This window comes from Rattus rattus, chromosome 10 (genome assembly GCF_011064425.1).
Source record: "Rattus rattus isolate New Zealand chromosome 10, Rrattus_CSIRO_v1, whole genome shotgun sequence".
Taxonomy (NCBI): Eukaryota; Metazoa; Chordata; class Mammalia; order Rodentia; family Muridae; genus Rattus; species Rattus rattus.
The window spans coordinates 14,063,555-14,084,782 of record NC_046163.1 but is presented as its reverse complement, the minus strand read 5'-3'; the positions used below and the strand labels follow the sequence as shown (position 1 = coordinate 14,084,782).

Here is a 21,228-nt window from a genome sequence, read left to right as displayed (position 1 = left end):
CTAATTAATACATTGTCCTTGAGCTTCTGTTTGAGTCTGTTCATAGTTTCTTTTATTAATGAAGCCAAGTACCCCATGAGGAAACCTACATTTTCCTAGTATCCATCATATGATGGCCCTGCTGGTCCCCGAGATTTCTAGTGACCCTCCTCTCTTGCCTTCTAATTCTTTAACGGGCAGAGGAAGCAAACCTGGTCCTGTGGCCCTACACAGCACACACTTGTCAGCAAGGATCTTTACCCCAGGGGCTGCCTTACACCAGCACTGAGGCTAACTTGTGATTGTGTCTTTGTTTCTAGAATGTTCTCTGTGTGTGAGGGTGCCTGTGGATACACTGGCTGTCCATCAGCATTTACATACATTTGCTCAAGTCTTTGCTGGGCTGTGCTACCATTCAGCCACCAGGCTCTTGTCCTGACGGCCAGGCAATGCTTCGTGCCCTGTCCTTCAAGCCTCAGCGCCTCAGCCTCTCTCCTTTGACAAATGCTGTACCCCAGCTCCCTCCCAGTTGGAACACTCCTGCCAGGAAGAAGGGAGGGCAGGCTGTGGGCCAGGAGTAAACAAACATTCTGGGAAAGCTGAAATTTACAAGACTCACTAGGTCCTTCCCCAAGGAAGCAGCAAACAACTGCTGGCAGAGGACACCGACCAGCCATGATGCCTAGAAACCACGTCAGGGAGACTGCCGCCTGTTAGCCGCCTGCAAATGGTGCAGGGGCTCCAGGGCTGCACTTTCATGAGTTGTCCTTTGTGCTACAGAGGGCTTTTTGGTGAGTCACTCCTGCTCCTTGTAAGTCAACCCTCACCAACAGTCGGGTTGGAAGTAACCCCAGGAAGAACTCACTGCTTCGCCGAGGACATGGATTCCCAATGTGTCTTGAGTCTTGCCAGGAAAACTCTCACTTTGGAAGCTTTCTGGGGCACGGGTGAATAGTGGAGTCTGAGCTTCTAGCTCTTTCAGTCCTCAACCACTTGCAAATTGAAAATGGATTCTTTTCTTAAACGATATATCCCAATTATTTCCTCTCCCTCTACTTCCTTCCCCTCTGGATCCACTCCCTTTCTCTCATTAGAAAAGAACAGGCTCCCAAGAAATAACAACCAATCGTGGCAAAATGAATACAATGAAGCAAAAACTATCATCTGAAGTTTGACAGCAACCCAAGCTGTCTGCTCAGCCTCCGTGAGCAGCGTTCATCTCTCTTGTTGGTCCTTGATCGCTTACTAGGGTTGAGTCTTGGGCCTTGCCCACAGCCTTAGTGACCATCCCCACTGCAGACTCTTCTCCAGCCCAAACTCTTTTGAGTTGGAGCTGATGCCAATCATTCTTCCCACAAATGCTACCTGATGGTTACTGGGTCCCTCAAGTTTTTCATGTGCTCAATGTATGGTGTTCATGTATGTGGGAGCTTGTGTACACATACACATGTACATGTGAAGGCCTAAAGTTGATGGCAGGAATCACCCTGTCATTGTTCCACCTTATCCACTGTGGCAGTGTCTGTCTCTCAATCACACCAGAGCTCAGACAGGACAAGTTGCCTTGCAAGCCAGATTACTCTGGGGACTTTCTTGTCTCCCTCTGAGGGTGGAATTCTAGGTGGGCCGCTGTGTGCACCTGGAATTTACATGGCTTCAAGGGAATCTGATCTCTGGTCCTCACACTTGCAAGACAAACACTTTTTAAACTGCTGTGAACCCGGTCCAGACCACAGAACGTTTACTTACACTTTTTTCATATTGCCACTCACGTCCCTGCTCCTTTACACCCATTTCCCAGTGACCTCCACATCAACCTTGATCCCCTCTTCCTCTCCTCCAGCTGACGCAACCCTCACTTTCCCCTGCCAGCTCCACTCACAGATCCTGCTGCTTCTACCCAGGCCCGACCCTTGGCAAGCCGTTGGCTTCCTTGTATCTTCCAGCTTGGTCTCAGCCTCTCCCTAGTAGTGCTATTTCCCACATAAACAGCCTTGTACTTTGGCATACATAGGTGGATCTTGGTCCTCAAATAACCAGTTCCCAGAGGGCAAGTCTTCCCAGTTCCTGCTACTGGGACCCGATGCGTTGCTGAATATGTAAGAAGTGGCCAGTCAGGGTCTCCAAACATCAGTAGGGCCCAGACTGTATTAACTCTATGTACCTTTAAATATTTGCACTTGATTTTGCTGAAGGCTAAGAAGCCATCTTTAAATATTTGAAGGGTAGTCATGCATGGTGGTGCATATCTATACTCCCAGCACTTGGGAGAAGGAGGCAGGATTATCAGAAGTTCAAGGCCAGCCCAGGCTACACATAGAGTTTGAGGCCAGCTTCACCTGTAAGACACCTTCACAAAACACTAAAAATCATAATAATGCTCTTGTATCAAAGACATATTTGATTCATTTGAATTAACCATATCTCACAAAATAATTAAGAGTCAGAAAGTCGAGAATAACTTCTCATAGGCCCCTGACGCCTATGAGAAGCCCATTCCTATCAAAGCCTGGTTTTCCCCCAACCCCAACCAAAGGAAAAGAAAGTGGCCCAAACCAACATGCGACACAAGGCCAAGGGTCGTGTGTGGCTTGAGTCTCCATGAGCCAGGCACTGGCAATGCAACAGGCTCAGAAATGCAGTTCTGGCCGCGCTTAGGTTTGGAGCTGGCTTTACAGTTTCCCCACTCCATTCATGATGCTATGCTCTCACATCTCTGGTTGGTAAGTAGACCCGAACTTGACCTACTGGAAGTTATTTTTATCACTTTATGTGAATAGTGTTTTATCTACATGTATATGTATGCCTATGGGTGCCCGGTGCTCTTGGAAGGCAGAAGACGGTGCTGGACCCCCACAACTGGGCCTGAAAGACGGTTGTGAGCAGCCACATGGGTGCTGAGAACTGAACCTGGGTCATGTGGAGGAGCAGCCAGTGCTCTTAGCCGCTGAGCCACCTCTTCGGCCTCCTCCAAGTTTTATTTACCTTTTTAATGATCTGTACTTCTGTGTGTGTGTGTGTGTGTGTGTGTGTGTGTGTGTGTGTGTGTGTGCTGGTATGTGCACATAAGTGTGGGTACTTATGGAGTTCAGAAGGTGTTAGATGCCTTGCAGGAGGAGAGGTACAGGTGGCCATGAGGCCACTGACATGAGTTCTGGGGACAGAACTTAGAACATGTAGAACTACTATAACTGTCAGGCCAATCATACCTACTCTGCATGCAGGGTGAAGCTAAACTCCAGATAGCCCTGCTGAAAGTAACAGACCCTTGTGTGGCTGCCAGCCACTCCTTACGTCATGGCATGACTGTTGTAGTGGGAGCAGGGAGCAGGTCCTGGCCACGCTAGCGCTTATACACCTACACCCCCATCTTCACAGGACACTCGTACCAGCCAGGCATATCCGTGCGCCCCTGGTCCTTGTGGCCACTCACCTGTAGTAACCGGATCTTGTACAGCTTCTCTTTTTCCATGTTGTACCGTCTGTCCAGGTCCTCCTAAAGGTGAGATCAGGCCACAGTTATCTAGGATGGAACTTCCTTTCTGATGGAGTCTTTGAAAGTTGAGTACATCTAACCATGTTCTCTTAGCTTGAGTTCCTCCTCTCAAGTGACCAAGTTTAGAACTCCACACCTCGAGATACTTTCACACCATATCTTAACATCGCTCCCTTTATTAGGATCTGGGCTGAATCCAATCTTCTTTTCAGAAGAAAACAATTACCTATTATTACTGTGTGGGGACCATATTATGTGTCACAGGAATTGTGGAGGTGAGAGCACCAATTCGTGGAGTTGGTTCTCTCCTTCCACCTTATGTGGGTTCTGGGGATTGAACTCATGTCTCCAGGCTTGCAGGACAAGTACTCAAGCTGCTGAGCCACCTCGCCAGCCCCTAAAGGCAATGTTCTTAACAGAGCACCTCCTCTGGGCTCCTCAGCCCCATTTCTCAGAACACCCTACAACAAAAGGAAGACAACTCTACCGTAAGTAGGAGTCTTTGATCTCCATTGATGTTTTCTGCTAACACTGGTTTTCGTTTATGTTTCTGACTGGACCTGAGGTATCCAAAGTTATAACTAGTAACCCTTCGTGGCATTTAAACTTGTACCAAGTAAAATAAGGAAAAGAAATCAGTCCCTTGGTTTCAGTAGCTATGCAGTATGCATTGGAAGAGGCCTATGCAAACATTTTCATCACTACAGAAAGTCCTTTGGGGACAGATTAACGTAGCTGTGCCTCTACACTGGACCAAGGCATAGGAAAGATGGCTGGACAGTCTGTTGCCTCAGAGAAAAATCACAGAAGGACATGCATGCACAAGAACATAAAAGGAACATGCATACAGGTCCTTGGACAGGGCTCAGCTATAGGTGACATCTAACAGATAACAGTGAAGGAATCCCTTGTGCAGTCTCCTAACAGGTTAAGAAGGCCCTGCCTGGTGCCCCATGCTTAACTGATCCTCTTCCTTTCTCTTTATATATGACAAGTACTGTTTTAACTCATACAGGGGTCAGCAAACTAGACCTACAGCTTCGACCCACGTCTGACTCTGTCTAGTTCTGAAAATGGAGTTGTGCTGGAATGTATTCGTGCCCATTCATTTATAATACATGTGACACGATGTGATCACTTAGAACATTTGTGCTTGAAAGCATGCGATCAAGTCTCCCCCCAAATCCCTTATAATATTTTAAGTAAGTTTATAACTGTGTTGAGTTGAAGCCTGGATACACCCTCTACACAGTCAGTATGGCCAACTAGAGCAGTGGCCTGCCATCGCACAGCAAAGGCAGCAGTTTTCCCTCTGCATCACTCGCCCGCCCCCTGGGGCTCAGGTGGCCAACAGGTGTCTTCTAGTTGAGGAGTGAGGTGTCTAAAATGGAACCAAACAGAAGAGGAGGCAGCAGCACAGACTACACAGTAGGCCGGGAAAGCTGTGCAAGAACAGACAGGAGACTGACACATTCTCTTGGGACAATGCCAGTGTCAAGGATGAGGAAATACTCACATTGTGAGTCATGGTGGAGGTCAGGGCACCCTGCGGCTCTCCGCTGGACATGGTCTGAAAGGAATGAAATGAGGTCAGCACCTTATCTCAGTAAAGGGAGCAGAGAGAAGCAGTAGGTGCGCTTAATCACGAAGCCATCTTTCCAGCACCTCAAGCTTAGCATTTTACACAGGTGCAGGGGATTCGAACTCAGATGCTCATACTTGTGTAGCAAATGCTCCCACCCAGTGAGCCATCTCTCCAGTCCTGGGGAATACACAGCTATAGGCCCAGCTCCAGTAAAGTAACAGTGCTTTTTGGAAAATGATCAATGGTTGGTGCTGAGAGCTGTTTACTCCAGGGTTGACTTAGCTGTTGCCATCTTTTTTTTTTTTTTTTTCCGAGCTGGGGACCGAACCCAGGGCCTTGCACTAGCTAGGCAAGTGCTCTACCACTGAGCAAAATCCCCAACCCCGTAGCTGTTGCCATCTTTAATCAGAGTAGCTGGGATGAGGGGTATGAGACCCTCCCCGACCCCAAGATACGTCAGAGGTCAACCACTGACTAAAGTGGGGCTCTCCATGGCACGGCTGCCTGTACGTTGCCTTTGGAGTTGCCTGTGAACCACCGAAACCCCTATAACTAACCCCAATAAACGTATTGTGTTGGTTCCCTGGACTTAAAGCCCTTCCTTTGGCCGGGCATTGCCCTCTCTCTCTGGTGTGAACGGACGTTTCTTCATGTCACTGCAGTAAGAGCCACCGAACTGCTGCAGTCCCTCCACACACCAGCCAAAACGCAGCTGCAAGCGCAGGGGGCAGAGGGAAGCCTTTACCTTCTCGCCTGGCGCTCTCTCGGCTTTCAGGATCTCGATTTCCTGTTGGAGCCGAGCCATCTCCTCCTGCAAAAGCAAGGTGAACTTTACAAAGCTCAGGGAAGCCGCCAACTGCAGGGTAACTGGTGAGCCACCCGTGGCTTGTTTTAACGTTTGTGTGCATGTGTGTGCGCTCATGTTCATATTGCATACTTTGGCATATGTGTAGAGGTTAGAGGAAAACCTGTGTATCCTGGTGTTTTCTTTCTACTGTGTGCACCCCAGAGACTGAACACAGTTGTCAGCTTTGGTGGCAAGCACTATTACCTGCTGAGCCATCTTGCTTGCCCATTGTAACTATCCAGTGCAGACGTTTCTCTCATTACTTTGTGCTAAGACAGAAGACAACAGGGGACCAGGTGTTCTGCTCCCACTTGCAAGCTCGGCCCTTCCCGGAAGAGAACTCTCCCAGGTCTGCAGAAATCCCTTTACCCACAGAGTCAGCACCAGAGCCTGAGTCAACCTTTGACAGCTCACTGGCTAGTGTGTCCCAGTGTGCCCTCCTGCCTACCCAACACCACACAGCACTCACCCGGCAGTGCGCTTTAAACTCCTGTTCCTGGCTTTTCAGACTTTCATTCATGGCGACGAGTGCTCTCAGGTTCTGCAGAATGCTGGGGAGAGATCAGAAAACGGCACGGGGCAGGCCATTACGATGTGACTTTATGAATCACTGCTGAAGCCACAGTGAGAATACAAAGAGCTCCTTCTTATTTCCTTTTTTTTTCCCCCGCTGTAATGGCGAGTACCACAGATGGTCACCATTTCCATTTCTGACTATGCACTTGGACCCTCAAACCCATGAGGAGAAAAAAAAAAAAAATTAACAACAGTTAAAAAAAAACATGACAGGATTCTAAAATGAGAATGTCAACTCTGGAAATATCAAGGAATTTTGGTGTTACTCATTTATCATTTATTAATTGTACTCAAAGTAAACATAGTACCAAAAACCGTGTGTGTGTGTGTGTGTGTGTGTGTGTGTGTGTGTGTGTGTGTGTGTGTCTGTGCCTGTGTGTAGGCTAGAGGATAATTTCAAATATTGTTCCTCAGGTGCAAGCCTCTTATTTCCTTTTAATTAAAACCAGTTTTCACATCTATTTATTTATTTATTTCATGTGGGTGAGTGTGCTCATGCAGTGAGTGTGGAAGTCTGGTTCCTGTGGGAGTCGGTTCTCTCCTTCTACCAGGCGAGTTTGAGGAAGTGAACCCCGGTCACCAGACTTCATGCACAGTAAGCACTTTACTCCATGGAGCCCTGTCAGCAGCTTGTTCCCCCTGTGTTCTCAGTGGCAGCTTAGCCTGGCTAGCCAGCAAGTCCAGGAGCCTTGTCTTTGCCTCTCTGGCTCTAGGATTATAAGGGTGCACCACCATGCCCAGCCTTTTTAGGTCGGATCTGGAACATCAAACCTAGGTTCTCATGCTTAAAAAGGAAGCACCTTACCCACTAAGCCCCCAGCCCTGACTTGATGTTTTTAGCATCAGAACAGTAAAACAGCACTGCTCTGATCACAGGGAGGACTGAAAGAAAGGTGGGTGCTCAGTGCAACCCGAAAAGTTCAGTGAGCATCAGGGTGACTGCTGGTCCCTTCTGGTCCCTTCTGGTCACGTGACGTTATCTGAATGGAAATGGAGCTCCAGCTCATGACCACCCAGGGCCTCTGGCGTCCCTTGATCAGACAAATCAAGCATCAGACACTGCAGCCAGTTTCCTCAAAAAGATGGTGGCACACGCGGAAACCCTTACCTCGGGTCGGCTTTGGCTTCTAACTTCTCCAGGGCTGCCTGCTCTTGGTCTAGTTTCTCACCATGATTCTTCAGCTGCAAGAGAGCAGTGTCATCATTGGCTACGGAGGCTTAAAAGCAAACGGGAGGGTGTGCTTCATGAACCACCTGGCTTCCTCGCTCATTTTGGATTGATGACTGAGCCCACTGGATCTGGTTACAGATGGGATGGAGGGGGAGAGGTGCCAGGGGAGGTCAGAGCCAAAACCTGCTAAATGCTGCTCTGGCCTTGGAAACATGGCGATGACCTCACAGTGCTGCAGAGAGAGGAGGGAAAAATAGCCTTGGAGCAGAAAAGGAGGTGGGGATACACACACACACACACACACACACACACACACACACACACACACACACACACACGGGGTCGGGGGGAGGAAGAGTGGGAGAGGGAGAGTAGCTATCAGAAAACCACTGTCATGGCAGGGCAGAAACGTCCCAGCCTCTTGAATGGTGCACTGGCTGGTTTTGTGTCAACCTGACACAAGCTGGAGTCATCAGAGGAAGGAGCCTCAACTGAGAAAATGCCTCCATAAGATCAGGCGTTGGCAGAGCTGTAGGGCATTTTCTTAATTAGTGATCAATGAGGGAGGGGCCAGCTCGTGTGTGTGGCTCCATCCCAGGGCTGATGGCTTTATCAGTAAGTGGGCTAGGCAAGCTGTGAGGAGCAAGCCAGTAAGCAGCCCTCCTTACAGCCTCAGCCATCAGCTCCGGCCTCCAGGTCCTTGCCCTTTGAGTTCATGTCCTGATTTCCTTCAATGACGAATGGCAATATAGAAATGTAAAATAAATAAACCCTTTCTTCCCCAGCTTGCTTTTTGGTGAGGGTGTTTCATCACAGCAACGGAAACCCTAACTAAGACAAATGGTTTTACCTTCTTCTGAGTTCACTAATGAAATCTTGAAGAAAATGCAGATGTTAATGCATACCAATATACTTTTGTATATGTTATATGTGCGTGCATGGATACAATGCCTATGAGTGGTGTCCACATGGAGTCAGAGGCTGATACAGATTAGTCTCTGTCCAGTTTTGCTTCTCTACCTTAATTTTTGAGACCTAATCTCTCACTGAACTAGAAAGTCAGGGTTTTGCTAGTCTCACTGCCTAGTGAGCCCCAGTGCAGAGGGTCCCAGATGCCACCAACATGCCAGGCCTTTACTGGACAATCAGGCTCTGGACATAAATCCTCTGCAGCAAGCACGTTAGCCCCGAGCCGAGCATCTCCCAGCTCCTCTGTTTCTGCTTTGTTTTTATGTATGTCTTTTACAATGATCTAGAGAACGAGGTCTAAAGTCATGGTCATGCAAACTCAAGCATGTAAAGCAGTAGGCAGATGTAGGTTGACCAGATGGCTCAGTGACAGCACTCGCCGCCAAGCCTGATAACCTGACTTCAGTCCCTGGAATTCACACAGTGGAAGAGAATCAACTCCCACAAGTTGTCCTCTCACCTCCACACATGTGCTGTGGCATGCTTAACAGCTCCCCCACCAAAAGAAATAAATAAACAAATATACAAAATTTTAAAGAGGGAATGTTCACAAGTGTGTTGAATATAATTGTTATACAATCAAAACAGTTCTTAAAAGATTCAGAAAATACTGGCTGTACTTATTACCCTGGAGTGAGTAGACAGATGGTAGGTTACAGGCATTTACTTTTTGTGTTTTATGCGTTTTTGAACTGTGTGAATAATGAAATACAAGTTTAAAAAGTTCCTAACTGAAAATGGCAGTACAGCCAGGTGTTTCATCAAACCCCTCTCACTTCAAGTTTCCAAATAATCCAGGCTATGACCCTGGAACACAGAAGTGGGTTAACTCACAGGGAACAGATGGAAGTCAGCTATGGAGCCAGCGTAGGTGGGAAGAATAGCTTGTAGGGCTGAGGCCTGTATTAGGAGAGTGAGGTTGGATCGACAAAGCAGTGAGGGCTGACTGTTACACAGAACAGAGCATCTGAGAGACCCAAATGGCTGGCAACAGCCAAGAAAAGTACAGCTCTGAGTATCTCTTGCCGTCAGCTGATTACCACACAGAAGGCAGCACCCTTCTCCAGAAACAATGGGGGCAACCTGTCATGATGGCTAATACTGACTGTCAGCTTGATAGAATCTAGAATCACCCATGAGACAAGCTCTGGGCACACTTGCAATGGATTAGCCAGGATAGGTCAGCCTCTGGGCAAATCTGTGAGTTTTTCTTTGTTAGGTTCACTAGGCTGGGAGGGCCCACCCTACAAGTGGGAGGTACCACCTGAGAGGCTGGTGTCCTGAACTGCACAAAGAAGAGAATGTGTCTAGCAGTCATCTGTCTGCCTCTTGACTGGATGAGGTGTGACCAGCTGCTTCAAGTTCCTGCTGTCTCAACTTCTCTGCCACAACCGACTACATCCTTGAAATTTGAGCCAAACTAAAGCCTTCCTTCCTCAAGCTGCTTCCTGTCAGGGGTTTTGTCAGTAACAGCTGAGTGACTGTGAGGAGTGTACAGTAGTATAAAGAGCTAGCAAGAGGAAACTTTAAACCAGATGAACATATAACCCAGAGTCAAACAATGGAACATGGAAAAAAAATGGTGAAGCAACTTATAACTGAATTCTGGTTAAAGAAATAGCTATTGCGCAATGTACACTTTAGACACAATGATTGCCCACCCACAGAGATCTGGGAAGACAGCTCATTCAGAGCAAATTACACTTCCATGTAGAGACCTGGAGCTGTGACTGATAGGCTTGTGATACAGATATATATATGTTAGAGCTGGTAGCCCAAGCCACTAATGCAGGAGCCAGCTAGTGTCCAGCTTTCCTGGGTGGCTGTGTGGCTGCCTCCATGAGTGTCATGTGCTATCACCATGTATGTGTCCACCATATTCTGGACGGGCAGGGTTTATAGCAATGAAAATTGGGTCTGAATCATGCGAGGGCTCAGTGTGGTCAAGGCTAAGCAGTGCTGCTGGCAGAATGCCGGTGTGCACAGGACAGGCTCTGTCTTCAGAGTCGAGTACAACAGCAGGGGAAGGAAGTCTCATGATGGTGCACAGCCCATGCCATTGCTCATCCACACTGCTGAGATCTGACCTGCCGGTGCTGACTGTGGGCCCTGAGGTCACAGCTGAGAAGGGGGATCTGCTTACCTCTGTCAGTGTCTTCTTCTTGTCACTGTACTTGGCTTGGAGGCTGGTATGATTCGCTTGCAGCTGTGAGCGAGAGAAAAAGGACATCTGCTTGAACAGAGTCCTTACCTCAGTACAGACTTCAATGGACCCTTCTTTTACAGTGAGAGAGTGGAAACCCAGATCTCACCCATAACCAAGAACATGACCTCCCCCAATAGCTCTCTTAAATAAAATCAATTGGGTCTGGTGAGACAGCTTGGGCAATAAGGCACTTGCCACCAAGTCCGATGATCTGAGTTCAAGCCCCAGGACCCATCTGGTTCCATCTGGGTCCAAATGACCTTCTGACTTCCATGGCATGTGCCTTGCCCTCATAACTGAGTGAGGAACTCATTCGGTTCTCCTAGTCCCGCCATCCCCAGCCTATTTACTGCACCTGCTCCCTAGAGTCTGGGCCCCTTGACTTTTCCTGCTCACACTCCCCATCATAGAGGCTGCAGCATGCCACTGTGTTGCCTTGCTCATTAAGGTCAACGTCTACCATTGTCCTGACAGCCTTCTGGGCTCAAAACATGTGGAGGGCTCCTTCCCTGGCAGGGATTCCCCTTCTCTGACCTTGTCTTCTCTGACCCACTACACCTCTACACCTACACGTAGCCTTGGTTAAGATTCAACTTCATTTCTGCTGATAAGAACCCATTCAGCTAGCACCCGAGATTCCTGAAATGCTTCCCTATGCTAATGAGACATTCGGTACCTTAAGCCTTCAGCCAATAACCTTTGCTCATTCTGGATAGTCTGACTCCTGTCTACATAAGCCTTGAATCACCCCAAGTAAAGTCAAAGCCTGTCCTGGTGCCTTGTCTGTACTCAGGCACTGCCCTGCTGCAAGCCCCTGTGGTTTCCACAGTCTTCACATGAACCTGGAAGATCTTCTGTCATCAGTCTGCGCACGACACACCCCACTCGATCCTCAGCCATCACAAAAGAACTGGCCAACCCTTCCTCCCTTCCCCTTTGCTGATGTTGCTTTATACATCTCCACCTCGCAGGCCTTCTACTCAGTCAGTGCCCGTTCATTTCCCCAGACTCAGTCAGCCATGACCTCGGGCTCAGTTAGCTCCACTGACTTCCCCATCAAACCCTCACCACAACTGTAACTGAGTGTCAGGGTGACAGATGTTTCATTTACTGCAGGTATCCATAACACCTTGGGACCTGGCAAGCAAGGCCCCGACCCACTGTTCGCTCACCCCTGTAACACTCACAACACTATGTACAAGTGAAGAAATAACATTCTGGCCCTGTATATTTTCACACATGTGTATTTGGGCACACACGCAGGTTCCTGAAGAGGCAATAAAAGGGGGGTCAGGCCCCTGAAGTTACAGCCAGCTGTGAGCGGCAAATGTGGGTGCTGGGAGTTAGAAGACATGTTCTCTGCAAGTGCAAAAAGAGCTCCCAGAGGCTGATCCATCCTTCCTGCCTTGCTCTGTATTTTCTGTGACAGGGGTTAATAAACCTTTCCTATAAAGGGCCAGGCAGTACCTAGTTTAGGTTTGTGGGCCATTTGGTGTCTGCTACAACTGTTCAACTCTGCTACAGTGGCTTGAAAGCAATCACAGAAAAATGGGCAAGAATATGAGTGCTTAGCTGTTCCAATAAAACTTTACTTGTGGGGATGGGGAGAGGAGCTTAGGGGAAAAGTGCTTACTATGCAAGCCTGAAAACTGAAGACTGGATCCCCAGAACCCATGTGAAAAGCTAGATATCAGTGTGGCAGCTTGCCTTTAGTTGCAGGGTGGAGGGGGCAGAGACAAGGGATATCCCTGGCAACAGCTTGCTAGACTAGTCAAAATGGTTCCGAGAGGCCCTGCCTCAGTAAATAAACTGGGCAGTGATCGAGGAAGGCACCAGCATGAGCCTGGTGTCTATAAACCCATCGGGCACACATGCACACCTGTACACAAGTACCCCACACCTGCAAACACCCATCACGCACACATCTCACGCATACACCTTACTTACAGAAACACATGCAGCTAGACTGGACCAACAACTCTACTATGCCTGCACCAGAGCCTCCTTTGACCAAGTTACCACAGGGCTCTCATTCTCCATCTCCTGACTGACTTCTCCCCTCTTGGAGGAATGGTCATTACCACGAGTGGAATTAGAAAGACACTCACCTCTTCTAGATGTTTGGTCTTCTGCAGAATCTGTTTATTCAAGGAAATGACCTTCCGCTGATGCAGTTGGGAGGTTCCTAATTTCTCTGGACTTTCTTCAGCGGACAGCTCAGACTGCTGTGGGGAAACCCAAAGCACATAACGGACTCGCCTCCATTCAGGTGGTCTATCTCTGCTCAGTGTAAGCAAGGAGGTTCTGCCCAGTCAGTCACACCAGCCAGGGCATCTACAATGCCCTGCTTAGAACCAAAATCTAGACAGGAAAAGTCTAAGGACAACTGAGGCAAACTGTGGAGCAGGGGAGAGCACCACGGGTACAGTCTGCCCAGCTAAGGTCATGATGAATCCATCGTCCAGGCGGCAGAGGGGCCCGAGTGGGGGACTCAGGAGTCTTAGTGGTTTCCTCATAAGAACATCTGCATTAATAACCTTGGCAGGACGCGGAGGAGCCTGGAGAGATGGCCAGCCATTAAGACCACTTACTATCACTGCACAACATTCAGTTCTCCGCACCTAGATGGTTCCTCACTCTTTGTAACGCCTGTTCCAGGGGACCTAGTGCCCTCTTCTGGCCCCTCCATGATTACCAGGCACATACAACATGGAAGTGAAAACACTCATAAATCTTTTTTTAAAAGGAACCCTGGGAGAAGTCCTGGGGAAAAGAAACAGAAAGGTCTACTTGATGCAGTAGCATTGTTATACTAGACAGCATTACTGAATAGTCAAATGCCCCTGACAACCCCAAGACCAAGCGAATAAGTCACTTCCAGCCTAAATGAGGCAAACCTGTCAGGTATCTTACTGCCCCTGCACGTTCCACTAGTGCTCATGGGCTTGGGAGTCTGAGAAATGCAACCCGGCACTTCAGAAACTGCCCATTAACATGCCCGTGTGATGGTTAGTGTTCAGGGGCAAGTTGACAGGCTCCGGGATGACCTAGCAGGCAAGCTTGTGAGGGAAATACTGATTGGCTTAAACGATGTACTAAGACCCACACTAAGACACTCAGGTTGCTGGATTGCTGGAAACTGTTAGTTAACATTTCAAGATTAAGTTTGCATACATGGAGGTACAACCTACAGCCTGGGGAAGGATAAAGTCTTTCTGAAGTACTTGAAGGTAGGAGAAAAAGGGCGGGAGGGAAGACCTTCCTAGTCCAAATCACTTGAAAGCCAGAGTTACAAAGAATTCACCATACTTTACTGCTTTGACCGGCCCATCCTCAACAGTATTAATAATTTGGCCCTGTTTATAGCTTGTAGCTCATTTCCGAATGAGATTTTAACATACAACCTAACCCCTGACCCTGCCCTCCAAAGCAGCACACGTACAGCCCAAGAACATTTCACATCACTATCAGAATTACATGAGCCTGCTGTTCTGTTTGGAATAATCCATTTCCCATCCCTGGCTCTCCACAGTACGGGGTAGCGCCATTTACCCGGGCTGCCCTAGAACTAGCATTACAGTCAAGGATGATCTCCAGCCTCCACCTCTCAAGTGCTGGGGTCACAAGAGTGCAGAGTCACGCTTAGTATACGGAGTGCTGGAGACCAAGCAAAAGCAAGCATTCCACTGTGCGTGCGTGCGTGTGTGTGTGTGTGTGTGTGTGTGTGTGTGTGTGTGTGTGCGTGACTCTGTAACCCAGGTAACTGGTCTCAAACTCACAACCCCTCTCCTCCCATCAACTGCATTTATAGTCAGTCTCTGTCTATAAATAAAACTGCCTTTTTTTTTTTTCATTTTCTTTGCTCTAGTACATGCACCTAACAGGCAGCTATGCCAAACCATACTCCCAATATTTATTTACAAGAATCTTTCTTGAAGGAGAGCAGTAGATAGTTTGATACCTAGAAAAAGGATTTTCAAACTATTTATTTGGTCTCTATCTCTCTGTCTTCTCTTCTCTCCATGCCCACCTGGATTTTGAGGGAGTCCCTCTTTGGAGGGGCTCTTGTAACTTCTTCTTTTTATAGGAATCATAAACACTAAGGTTACCTGCAAACTCCATATTCATTTTGTCATATTTGTGCAGTGAAATTTCATAGATGTCAGATGGGATGTCACTGCTCTAATGTTGACATGTAATACATTGATTATTATCTATAAACAAATCAATTCATAAGCTCCTCAGTCCTCAGAAGATTTTACGAATCCTTAAATGGAGTGCTGGAACTAAATGTTGAGACATATTTCTTCTGTCCAAAAGGTCAAATTCACTTGTGACAGCTATTCTTGGTTATCAGCGTGATTTGGAATTAACTAAAACCCAAGTGGCTCACCTGTGAGGGGTTTCTCTTGATTGGATCATTTGGGTGGCAGGGGTCACACTTTTTGGTGGCAGCTTATACAAAGGACATCTCTCCTGCCTCTGAGGCAATTCTTTGGGATTCTAACATAAGTTGAAGACCAGCTGAGACATTTATCCCCATAGACTGAACAGTATTAGCCTTTCCACTGGAAGACAGCCATTGTTGGACTAGCCAAACTGCAGCCTATAAACCACTTTCCTGTACACACAAAAACACATACACGCACGCATGCACTCACGAATACAGAATTCTATTCCTTAGAGAACTTTGACTATTACACTTGATAATCTACTCAGTTCCTGAAACTCAACAATTGACCCATTGTTTGGGAAGCAAATAAGTTGATACAGCCCACCAAGAGTTTTAGGAAGACAGTGGAAAAAACAGCATTTTCAACAAATGGTGCTCGTTCAACTGGAGGTCAGCATTCTTCGTGTAGAAGAATGCATTGATCCATCCTTATTGCCTTGTACAAAGCTGAAGTCCAAGTGGATCAAGGACCTCTACATCAAACCAGATACACTCAAACTAATAGAAGAAAAAGTGGGGAAGAGTCTCAAACACATGGGCACTGGGGGAAATTTCCTGAACAGAACACCAATGGCTTATGCTCTAAGATCAAGAATCAACAAATGGACTTCATAAAATTGCAAAGCTTCTGTAAGGCAAAGGACACTGTCATTAGGACAAAATGGCAACCGACAGATCGGGAAAAGATCTTTACCAATCCTACATCCAATAGAGGGCTAATATCCAAATATATATATATATATATATATATATATATATATATATATATTATACACACACACACACACACACACACACACACACACATATATATTCTCAAGAAGTTAAACTCAAGAGAGCCAAATAACCCTATTAAAAATGGGGTACAGAGCTAAACAAAACATTTTTAGCTGAGGAATATCAAATGGCTGAGAAGTCCATAAAGAAATGTTCAACATCTTTAGTCATAAGGGAAACGCAAATCAAAACAACCCTGAGATTCCACCTCACACCAGTCAGAATGGCTAAGATCAAAAACTCAGGTGACAGTAGATGCTGGCGAGGATGTGGAGAGAGAGGAACACTCCTCCATTGTTGGTGGGATTGCAGACTGGTACAACAACTCTGGAAATCAGTCTGGGGTTCCTCAGAAAATTGGACATAGTACTACCTGAGGACTAGCTATACCACTCCTGGGCATATACCCAAAAGATGCTCCAATATATAACAAGGACACATGCTCCACTGTGTCCATAGCAGCCTTATTTATAATACCCGGAAGCTGGAAAGAACCCAGATGTCCTTCAACAGAGGAATGGATACAGAAAATGTGGTGCATCTACACAATGGAGTACTGCTCAGCTATTCACAATTATTTCATGAAATTCTTAGGCAAATGGATGGAACTAGAAAATATCATCCTGAGTGATAACCCAATCACAGGAAAACACACACTGTATGCACTCACTAATAAGTGGATATTAGCCCAAAATCTCAGATTCTACAAGATACAGTCCACAGACCACATGAAGCTCAAGAAGAAGGATGACTAAAGTGCAGATGCTTCAATCCTTCTTAGAAGGGGGAACAAAAATATTCATAGGAGGAGATGTGGGGACAAAGTTTTGAGCAGAGACTGAAGGAATGGTCATTCAGAACCTGTCCCACCTGGAGATCCAGCCCATATACATACAGCCACCAGATAATACCAAACAGACAATATTGCTGATGCATAGCTGTGCATGCTGACAGGAGCCTGATATAGCTGTCTCCTGAGAGGCTCTGCTAGAGTGTGACAAATACAGAGGTGAATGCTCACAGCCAACCATTGAACTGAGAATGGGGTCCCCATTGAAGGAGTTGAGAAAGGATTGAAGGAGCTGAAGGGGTTTGCAACCCCATAAGAACAACAATGCCAACCAACCAGAGCTCCCAGGGACTAAACCACTATCCAAAGAATACACATGGACAGACCCATGGTTCCAGCTGCATATATAGCTGAGGACGGCCTTGTTGGGCACCAATGGGAGAAGCCCTTGATCCTGTCAAAGTTGGACTCCCTGGTGTAGGGAAATGTCAGGGTGGGGAGGTGTAAAGGGGTGGGTGGATGGGTGGGGAAACACCTTCATAGAAGAAAGGGGAGGGGGCATGGGGGAGGGAGTTTATGGATGGGAAACTGGGAAAGGGGATAACATTTGAAATGTAAATTAAAAAATCCAATAATAAAAAAAAGAATGAAAAATCTCTCTCTCCAATCCACTCTCTCACTGAGAATCATATAAATAGACAGATAATGCATGCGCATTAAGTCTCAAATCTGTTCTATCTTTATTAGAATATGCTCCAAGAAACAAGGGATTTCAAAACCTTCCTGTTCATAAGTGAAAGTACATGGGGTCTCTCTCTCTCTCTCTCTCTCTCTCTCTCTCTCTCTCTCTCTCTCTCTCTCTCTCTGTCTCTTGTTCATGTGCACCTGTGCATGAGGGTGAGGGTGTGTGTGTGTATATGTGTGTAAGCCAGGGGTTGGTCCTGGGAGTCTTCCTCAATTACTTGCTATCTTATCTTTGGAGACAGGGCTCTCCTTGAAACTGCAGGTCTCTGATTCACTAGGTTGGTTGCCCGGCAGCCCCGGAGGATCTTACAGTCTCCATCTTCCTGTGATGGGATTACAGACATGTGTAGCTGCACCCCACTGTTTAAATAGGTAGTGGAGAGCTGAACTCAGGTCCTCGTGCTTGTGTGGTCAGCACCTTACCCACTGAGGTGCTCTAGGCCCTGCAGTTTCTTAAAGTTTCGTTTATAAAGCATTCATTCAGGTTATCTAACTCCGGATCCTGAGTACCATCTCCATGTGGATACATTTCTCTAGTCCAAGTGAAATGGTGCTTCAGGAAGCCATTTGTCAGACGGGAAGCCTTTGAACAAAGCAGTTTATTCTAGTGCTGTAGTGAGGAGTGCTCTCAACCTAGCCAATTAAAGTCTGAGTGCTTTTTAGACATGCTTTTTATTATACATACAAAATTTTTATTCTCCCAAATTATTTTGCTGACAGCCAGGAGACCCGAGAATGAAGGCAGAAAACAGGCCCCTGAAGCAGCCTAGCTCATCTGACACTGGCTGACTGAAAGCTACGGCAGCGGAGAGCAGGCTCAAGAAGACCAAAAGGCACCTTTAACAATGGGCAAAGTTGGGGAGATGGAGAAGAGAAGGTGGGGCTTGACAGCCAACCCTTGATGGGAAAAATTTTAAGTCCCTGGTATCTTAACAGTCTGTTTATAAAATACAACATCTGTTCTAAAAAGGCCAACCATGAGCAAACACGCCCTGCGTGCCCACCAGGAGCAAGGGTTAATATGCTGATCTCGTTTTGTTCACAATTGCAGATTAAGAACGTGCCTGTAAAACCACAATGTGGATTAACAGACTCGGCGGCAGAGCTCATGTTTTCTAATATGACAGATAGAAATGACACCTGTTCTTAGGGGAGATGGCTTTAAATGTCACTTGATGGCAGTAGTCTAGCTCAAAATATGCAACACCCAAGAGAAATAAGAAGTGATTACTTTTCCTACAACGGGGTTCTTTCAGAATCGAATGAGCCCCTGAAGGTTACCTGTGTGTTAACCTGCATCCCCTGTTTTCCATTTTTCAGCAAGAGAGATCCAACCTAGGGCACGGTGCATGCAAGCAAAGTGCTCTACCACTGAGCTACGGCCCCACTTCTAACTTCTAGTTCAGGAAGACCAAGACCCCCACCCCCGCCATTAGTCCCTTCTTCCTACCACAGTCTAGTCTTTAGCAAGAGAAAGGGAAGACCCCTGCATGCCCACCTTACAGGGAGGGGGGTGTCAAAGCTCTCCACAGTCATCAATGGAACTTCAGTTTCCAGCATCTTGTATGCCTCCGATTGAAACAAGCAATCAGAACAAGGCAGAGGCCAGTGTTCCTCCTAAAACCAAGCTAGGAGCTAGGAAGGATGGGATGGAATCCTGAGAGGACAAAATGTAAGTGAATGTGGGACTCCGGAAGGCATACATCCTCCCTGTAAATGAACATGGGAACCAGGAGGCACACACCCTCACTGAAGATGGCTTACTTCCTTGTGGGTGTTTTTCAAAACCTTGTAATGTGTAGCTTTGATTTTTACAGTTGATCAATAAAGGCCTCACCTTAGCATTGGGCTTTAAAGTGTAAAAGGAAAAGACACACAATAAAACGTGACTAGCTTCTTGGAGTTCTGCCATCTACATGCTCCCTGCATACCTACAAAACTGCGAGCTACGAGCCGTGTGGTGCACAGCTGCAAACCCAGCACTTGGGACGTGCAATTGGGAAGGTCAGGAGTTCAAATCACCCTCACATACAGACTGAGCTGAAGCCAGACTGTGCTCTATGAGACTCTGCCTCAAAACACAAAGCCCAACAGAAAACACTTTCCAGTCAGGATTCTGAAACGGACTAGCGCTGAGGAGTCCCCCAGTGCCTAAGAAGCAAGACAAGGTCCTCCCTGGAAGAGCAGAGCTGAAACCTTCTCCCCCAAGAATTCCCACCGTACGCTTTCAGTGAAATATGGTGAATCCGCAGTCAAAACTCACCAGCAGCCTGGACAGGTAGCTAAGTAGGTGAAGGCACCTGTCACCAAGCCTGACAGCCCGAGTTTGATCCCTCTGACCCACAGGATGGAAGAAGAGAACAGACCTTCCATGAGTCACCCATGTGTGTGTCATGTGTGCACACCCACTCCTAGCATGTAAATGTAATTTAAAAACCCCTGACAAACACACTGAGAAGTCAAAACACCAAAGCCAGCAGAACAGACAAGAGAATCAGGTCACTAACCCTGAAATATGACACTGTATGTGACACTTCAACTTAGGTAGATGTGCCTAAATTCGTCTACAGCAGGATGTCAGTGTCTCTCACTGCCTTGTCTGCTGTCCTCTGGACATACATAGTGTGCAAGTGGCCTTCTGAGGTGCTCCTCATTGACATGACCATCCACTCTCCCTGATCTACATTCTGCTTCTTTTTAACATGTGCACGTGTGTGTGTGTGTGTGTGTGTGTGTGTGTGTGTGTGTGTGTGTGTGTGCATGTGTATGGGTAGACATGTATGCATGTGAGTAGCAGCAACAGACCAACTCTGAATGTTGATTGGGAGCCATTCACCCTTTTCCTGTGAGACGGGGTCTCTCCTTAGAACGTGGGGCTCACTGATGGGGTAAGTCTATCTGGCCAGCAAGCCCTGGGGATCTTCCAGTCTCTCTTCTCCAGCACTGAGATTAGAAACGTGCCCACCAAACCTATGTGAGTTTTAGGGACTGGGCTCAGGTCCTTATGTTTGTGTGATGGCCTCATCTCCAAAGATCCTAATTGTCTTTACAGCTACTGTTAGAAGCCATGACACATAACCTAGAAACAGTGGCCAAGTCACAAAACCAGGGCAGTTACATAACATGAAGACAGAACCTCATAGGCACATGAAGTATTAATTTTTTTCTTCTGGGTCCACCCTATCAGATTTCGTATATAAATGTCCTTAAGGCCTCTAGGTGCTAATTTAATGAGACCAGCCTGTTCCTGTGGGAAATCGCCATCTCTAGCTTACAGAGGCACTGCCAATCACAGATTCCAACAAGGAATGGAGTGAGTGGAAGATAAATGACCAGAGGCTGTCACACCAAGATGAATGTCTCCCAGGATTTAATACAGAAATATGGGAAGAAGCTGTACGACTAAAAATGTCTGTGGCCAGGCCTCCAGGTAGAGAGCGAGAAAGAAGAGGGCAAGCACAGGCAAAGGGCCACGACAAAAGCTGAGCTCCCAGGCAGCCGGTCAGCATAAGGCTCTCCCTTGCTCGCTCCGGCAGCAGTGCTGCTGTGACCCGCACTGGCCAGGCACGCGGATGGCAGAACTAAGAGGTAATCTTTTCCAATTGGTTCACACTGTCGTGTGAACTGGTCAGCCC

General features: G+C 47.2%; 1 protein-coding gene across 1 annotated transcript in view; it reads right to left on the bottom strand.

Moving 5' to 3' along the window:
• Ccdc93 (coiled-coil domain containing 93) overlaps positions 1 to 21,228 on the bottom strand; it is a 69,666-nt gene that overhangs the window by 10,371 nt on the left and 38,067 nt on the right. Inside the window, exons 12-18 of the mRNA XM_032914806.1 lie at positions 12,938 to 13,054; positions 10,767 to 10,829; positions 7,592 to 7,665; positions 6,377 to 6,458; positions 5,806 to 5,871; positions 4,992 to 5,045; positions 3,413 to 3,475 (exon numbers count right to left, since the gene is read on the bottom strand). Of these exons, the coding sequence (XP_032770697.1) occupies positions 3,413 to 3,475; positions 4,992 to 5,045; positions 5,806 to 5,871; positions 6,377 to 6,458; positions 7,592 to 7,665; positions 10,767 to 10,829; positions 12,938 to 13,054 (519 nt within the window). The remainder of the gene's footprint in view (positions 1 to 3,412; positions 3,476 to 4,991; positions 5,046 to 5,805; positions 5,872 to 6,376; positions 6,459 to 7,591; positions 7,666 to 10,766; positions 10,830 to 12,937; positions 13,055 to 21,228) is intronic.